Source organism: Anoplopoma fimbria, chromosome 7 (genome assembly GCF_027596085.1).
Source record: "Anoplopoma fimbria isolate UVic2021 breed Golden Eagle Sablefish chromosome 7, Afim_UVic_2022, whole genome shotgun sequence".
Classification (NCBI taxonomy): Eukaryota; Metazoa; Chordata; class Actinopteri; order Perciformes; family Anoplopomatidae; genus Anoplopoma; species Anoplopoma fimbria.
In genome coordinates, this window is record NC_072455.1 from 2,971,816 (window position 1) to 2,978,012 (window position 6,197).

A 6,197-nucleotide genomic window follows, 5' to 3' on the forward strand; every position below is an offset into this window, starting at 1 on the left:
ACAGTTACATCCAACACGGTTGAGCCCTCATCCATTAAAATATATATTTTTTTATTCTAGCAGTGTCTAATCTCCAACAGTGGCCTCAAACAGCTCCAACACATTAATCCAGAAATGTTTTGTTTGTTTTTTTTATACACAAAAATACACGTGTTTTTTTTTTGCCCTGATATGAAAAACAGATATGTTTTAAAAAAAAGAACGACAGAAAAAGTAAGAATAATACAAAAGACAGGCACAATAAAGAACATAATAATTAGATTGCTGTGGTTTGAGGTTGAACATTGAAGATGGATTCAACATCTGTCTGATTTTCCAAACAAACCAGCGGTGGCTCCTTGCTCAGTTTTCTTTAAAAAAAAAAAAAAAAAAAAAGCTACCCCTGATGTTTAAATCTATTTGATCAAGTTACTGTAGAGGTTGAATTAAATTTAATAGCCTGGAAGTTTAGTTAGGTGGCTTAAAAAAAATGCGTCCACATTTACAAGCTCCCCTTTTAATCTCAGTAGGAAAAATACATTAATGACATTATGAATACGGCGGATCTGCACAAGTGCTTTTAAACAGCAAATGAGAAATAAATCAGTAAATTCAATCCCATAGAGTTTCATTCAGCAGCTGCCATTTTTAAAGTGCTTTAACAGGGGGGGTGATGGAGATCTGTAACCATGACGACCTCCTCTCTCCAGTCTGGAGCTCATCGTGGTTAAGCTGTAGATCAAACCTCCCCCACTTTTGTTTTTTAAAGTGTCTTCTCTTAGTGCTAAGCGTCTCTGAGTCTTCTCCCCCCCCACTAGCGACACGTGCACGACTCGGCCACCATGTCCTCCAGCTCCTGGTACTCCACCTTCTTCTTGTGCACCACCAGCACGCTCATGGGCATGTACTTGTACGGCACGCAGGACGGCGGCGGCACGTCCCCGACGCCCAGTTCGTTGATGACCGTCTGGATGATGGCGTGGTTTGGCGAGTGGAGGCCGTAGGGCAGCACCCTGGGGCAGTTGCCCTGGCAGAAGCGCGGGTTGTACACCGGCGGGGCGATGTAGTAGTGACCCCACCCGAGCTCGTCGAAGGAGAGGCGGAACGAGTGGAGCTTGCAGCGGTTCTTGGGCACGCTTGTTTTGCGCTTGTAGTCGAGGATGTCGGGGATGATGGAGGACAAAGAGGAGGAGGAGGAAGAGGAGGAAGAGGGGGCGTTTTTTAGAACATCAAGCGACGTGTCTTTGGCGTCTGAAGGTGAAGCTTCTGAAGGTGAAGCGTCTTTGGAGCGGCGGCGGCGAAGCGACGGATGCCACTTCCCGATTCGCCTCGTGATGTTCTCCCCGTTGACCCCCAGCAAGTCCCCCATCCAGTCCTTCACCTCACGCTCCTCCTCCAGGTATAAAAGAAGAGACGGGACCTCCAGATGAGGATCCACCCTCCGTCTCTTCCTCCTCTGAAGGCGGAACCACCACCCAGAGAGGCCGGCGTCCTCCTCGGTGTGCCTGGGCTCGGTGCACCAGTACTGGGCCGTGAGGGTCAGGTGTTTCCCCCCCGGGCCGCGGTTCGCCCCCTGCTGGACGTGGGCGGTGATGTCTATCTCTGTCCACCGCTCGTGGGGCTCGAGGGTGACCAGGCTGGCTTTGCCCAGGGAGGAGATCTGAGCCCTGCAGCGGGGCGGCGTGAGGGACTGGGTGGAGGAGGAGGAGGTGGAGGATGAAGAGCGGAGGTGGATGAACGAGGCTCTGATCAGCTGCTCTGAGGGAACAGTGTCCAGGTTGTACTGAACGGTGAAGCTGTAGTGGTGATCTGAAGGAGAGAAGAGACGCATGAGGTCAATCACACATTGTTAAAACAAGACTTTTTACCCAAGATGCTTTGGGCTGATTTTTATTTTTTCCGACGGTTCTATCAAGTTGCATTATGGGAAGTGTAGGATCCAGTGTTTTTGGACCATGACCCACAACAAGAACTACAATTTTTTTCATCTCATACCCTCAGTTCTGATTCAAAAATGTAAATAATAATACTAAAAAATCAATTAAAAAGTACGATGTGTTGTTGTTTGTTAGACCAGTAATAAAAAAAAAAAAATATATATATATATATATATATATATATATATATAGACCAAACATTGCTTCTTCAGTGTCAGCAAAGTTATGGTAATAATAATAATAATAATAATAATAATAATAATAATAATAATAAAATAGGCTTTTTATCTAAGCTGCCAATTATACTTCACAATCTTAAATCATCAATCTTCTTGGTCTATTATGAATTTGTGTCATCATGTTTTATCAGCAGCAAGTATTCAATACCACAGTGTAGAAATCCTGCATTCAAAATAGTACTTAAGTTAAAGTCAAAATAATACACATTATATTGTTGGAATAGGAATAATGTTGCAGCTGGTTAAAATTGTAATTACTTTATGATCATAATTTATCTTCCATTATTATTTTGAATATGCAAAGTAGCTACAGTAATTAAAATATACATAATGCAGTAAAAAAGTGCAATATTTACCTCAGACAGTGGACAAAATGGAAAAATATATATATTTTTTAAACAAACAAGGAGAGTTTGACAGTTCTATCACGTTGCATTATGGGAAGTGTAGGATCCAGTGTTTTTGAAGCATGACCCACAACAAGAACTACAACTTTTTTTTTTATCTCATACCCTCAGTTCTGATTCAAAAATGTAAAAAAAGCCTCTTTTCTTATTTATTTTTTTAAAGAATGATGTGTTGTTGTTTGTTAGACCAGTAAAAAAAATAAAAATATAGACCAAACATTGCTTCATCAGTGTCAGCAAAGTTATGGTAATAATAATAATAATAATAATAATAATAATAATAATAATAATAAAAAAACAATTAAAAAGTATGATGTGTTGTTTGTTAGACCAGTAATAAAATAAAAAAATATATATAAATATATATATATAGAGAGAGAGACCAAACATTGCTTCATCAGTGTCAGCAGGGGTTAGGGTTATGGTAATAATAATAATAATAATAATAATAATAATAATAATAATAATAATAATAATAAAATAGGCTTTTTATCTAAGCTGCCAATTATACTTCACAATCTTAAATCATCAATCTTCTTGGTCTATTATGAATTTGTGTCATCATGTTTTATCAGCAGCAAGTATTCAATACCACAGTGTAGAAATCCTGCATTCAAAATAGTACTTAAGTTAATAATAATAATAATAATAATAATAATAATAATAATAATAATAATAATAATAATAATAATAAAATAGGCTTTTACATTATATTGTTGGAATAGGAATAATATTGCAGCTGGTTAAAATTGTAATTACTTTATAATCATAATTTACTTTCTATTATTATTTTGAATATGCAAAATAGCTACAGTAATTAAAACACAGTAACACAATATTCTGTACATTTTTTATTTGTATTCTTATTTTTATTTTATTCTATTTTTATTTTATTGTATAATATGTGTATTTATTATCTGTTTCTGTGTAGTTGAGCTGCTGCAACACTTGAATTTCCCCCATGGGGATCAATAAAATATATAATAATAATAATAATAATAATAATAATAATAATAATAATAATAATAATAATAATAGGCTTTTCATCTAAGCTGCCAATTATACTTCACAATCTTAAATCATCAATCTTCTTGGTCTATTATGAATTTGTGTCATCATGTTTTATCAGCAGCAAGTATTCAATACCACAGTGTAGAAATCCTGCATTCAAAATAGTACTTAAGTTAAAGTCAGTTATATAATAATAATAATAATAATAATAATAATAATAATAATAATAATAATAATAATAATAATAATAAAATAGGCTTTTTACATTATATTGTTGGAATAGGAATAATATTGCAGCTGGTTAAAATTGTAATTACTTTATATAAGTCATAATTTACTTTCCATTATTATTTTGAATATGCAAAGTAGCTACAGTAATTAAAAACAGTAACACAATATTCTGTACATTTTTTATTTTATTCTATTTTTATTTTATTGTATAATATGTGTATTTATTGTCTGTGTCTGTGTAGTTGAGCTGCTGCAACACTTGAATTTCCCCCCATGGGGATCAATAAAGGAATATAATAATAATAATAATAATAATAATAATAATAATAATAATAATAATAATAACAATATTTACCTGTGAGACAGTGGAGCAAAGTGGCACAAAATGGAAAAACACTCATGTGATACTCAGTACTTAAAGTAAAAGTTTGGATTACTTCCCACCAGTGTCCCCAGGTGCAGCAGGTGAAGTCTCACCTGTGGGGGTCGGCAGGTGGCGCACTGACGACGCCGTCGGCCTCAGCAGTCGGACCGTGTTGGAGCCGAACTTGCGGTGCTGTTTGGGCCTCCCGTCCGGGTCTGCAGCGCTCCGGTACAGGCTCAGCATGAACTGCAGGTTCTGGTCCAACTTCTGCTCGTCTGTCAGGGGCCTGTGGTGCAGGTGGGGCCTGTGGTGCAGGTGGGGCCTGTGGTGCAGGTGGTGCAGGTGGTGCTGCAGGTGTGCGCCGTTGCTCCTTGAGCTCTGGATACCTCCACAGGTGCAGGTGGACAACAGGTAGAGGAGGCAGGACAGGACCCAGACACGCACTAAGCCACCTTTGGCACAGGTCACCTTCATGTTTATTATGTTTATTATATATATATATAGAAATATATGGATAAAAAAACCAACTTCTGGTGCTAGAAAGCTCCACGCACGACGCTGGAGAAGGCAACCATCCTCTGCCGGAGAGAGGGCGGGGTTACGGGTTCACGGGGTCACGGGCTCACCTGGTCACCGGCCATGTTGAACCGTCTCCTCCTCAGACCGACTTTGACCCCTGATTAACACCTGAGGCACCACGTGACCGCTGCGTAAAGGTGCGTGAAGGTGTCACATAGGGACCTTTTATGTGATTTATTTTACTTATGTATATTTATACTGTAGCAGTCAAAAGTGTGGACACACCTTCTCATTCAACTACTTTGAAGAATCTAAAATATAAAACATATTCTGGTTTGTTGAGCATTTGTTTGTTTACCACATAATTCCATATGTGTTCCTTCATAGTTTGGATGTCTTCAATATTAATCTACAATGTAGAAAAAAATTAAAATAAAGAAAAACCATTGAATGAGAAGGTGTGTCCAAACTTTTGACTGGTACTATGTATATAAGTAAATTAAAAAAAAAAATATATATATATATATATTATTTATATATATATAGATATATATATATATGTATATATATATATGTATATATATATATATATATATATATTTATATATTTATATTATATATCAAATTTTGGACACACCTTCTCATTCAACTACTTTGAAGAATGTAAAATATAAAACATATTCTGGTTTGTTGAGCATTTGTTTGTTTACCACATAATTCCATATGTGTTCCTTCATAGTTTGGATGTCTTCAATATTAATCTACAATGTAGAAAAAAATTAAAATAAAGAAAAACCATTGAATGAGAAGGTGTGTCCAAACTTTTGACTGGTACTATGTATAATATAATATGGTTCCGGGTATGTATATCTATAATAGAATATATATTATATATTATTATATTTATATTTGATTGTAAAACGCATGAAAATATAAATTAATGCTATTAATTTGGTACCGTTGTATATATGACATATATATATATATGACTATATGTATATATGTGTAATAATGGATATGTATATATATATATATATATATATATATATATATATATATATATACACACACACATCTTTTTCTACAAAAATTAGCATAAAGCTTTTTTTTGTCAAGCTTGTTTTCTACGTATCAAATAATTTGTTTTCGTTTTTTTGCACTGACTTTGGATGAACCAATCTTTTTATAATATCTACACATTGTGCCACTATTCTGGAAACATTAGTAAACTTTACTGTTTTCATTTGCAATGTACATTATATGTACAATTATGACATTTTTTTAGTAAATATTTAGATAATATAGTATTATGTTTTAATATGTTTATTTGTTGTATCTTACTACTGTGTCCCTGGATATCTAACAACTTTTAAAAATAGGTGAAACAAAAATATTTTAAGACTATATAAGACTTCACATTATGAATGTTGATTTTATTCTACTAATAAATAAACAGAAAATGGTCCCACTGTTTTATCAAATCTAAAAAAAATGTAGCTTTTATATTTTG

At 35.1% G+C, this 6,197-nt stretch overlaps 1 protein-coding gene across 1 annotated transcript; it reads right to left on the reverse strand.

Annotated features, from left to right (window-relative positions):
* Nucleotides 1-360: 360 nt before the first annotated feature.
* On the reverse strand, nt 361-4,895 carry bmp15 (bone morphogenetic protein 15). Its single transcript, XM_054601301.1, has 2 exons — nt 4,282-4,895; nt 361-1,788 (listed from the first exon to the last, which is right to left on the reverse strand). Exons 1-2 carry the CDS (start codon nt 4,640-4,642, stop codon nt 794-796), a joined length of 1,356 nt encoding a protein of 451 aa, XP_054457276.1. The 5' UTR covers nt 4,643-4,895; the 3' UTR covers nt 361-793.
* Between the last annotated feature and the right edge of the window lie 1,302 nt (nt 4,896-6,197).

What these genes read in the sequence shown, in the direction of transcription:
- bmp15 (XM_054601301.1), bottom strand. Translation starts at nt 4,642, where the DNA reads ATGAAGGTGACCTGTGCCAAAGGTGGCTTAGTGCGTGTCTGGGTCCTG. An exon ending in CCACCTGCCGACCCCCACAG is followed by an intron (nt 1,789 to 4,281) that starts GTGAGACTTCAC and finishes TCTCTCCTTCAG; the next exon opens with ATCACCACTACAGCTTCACC.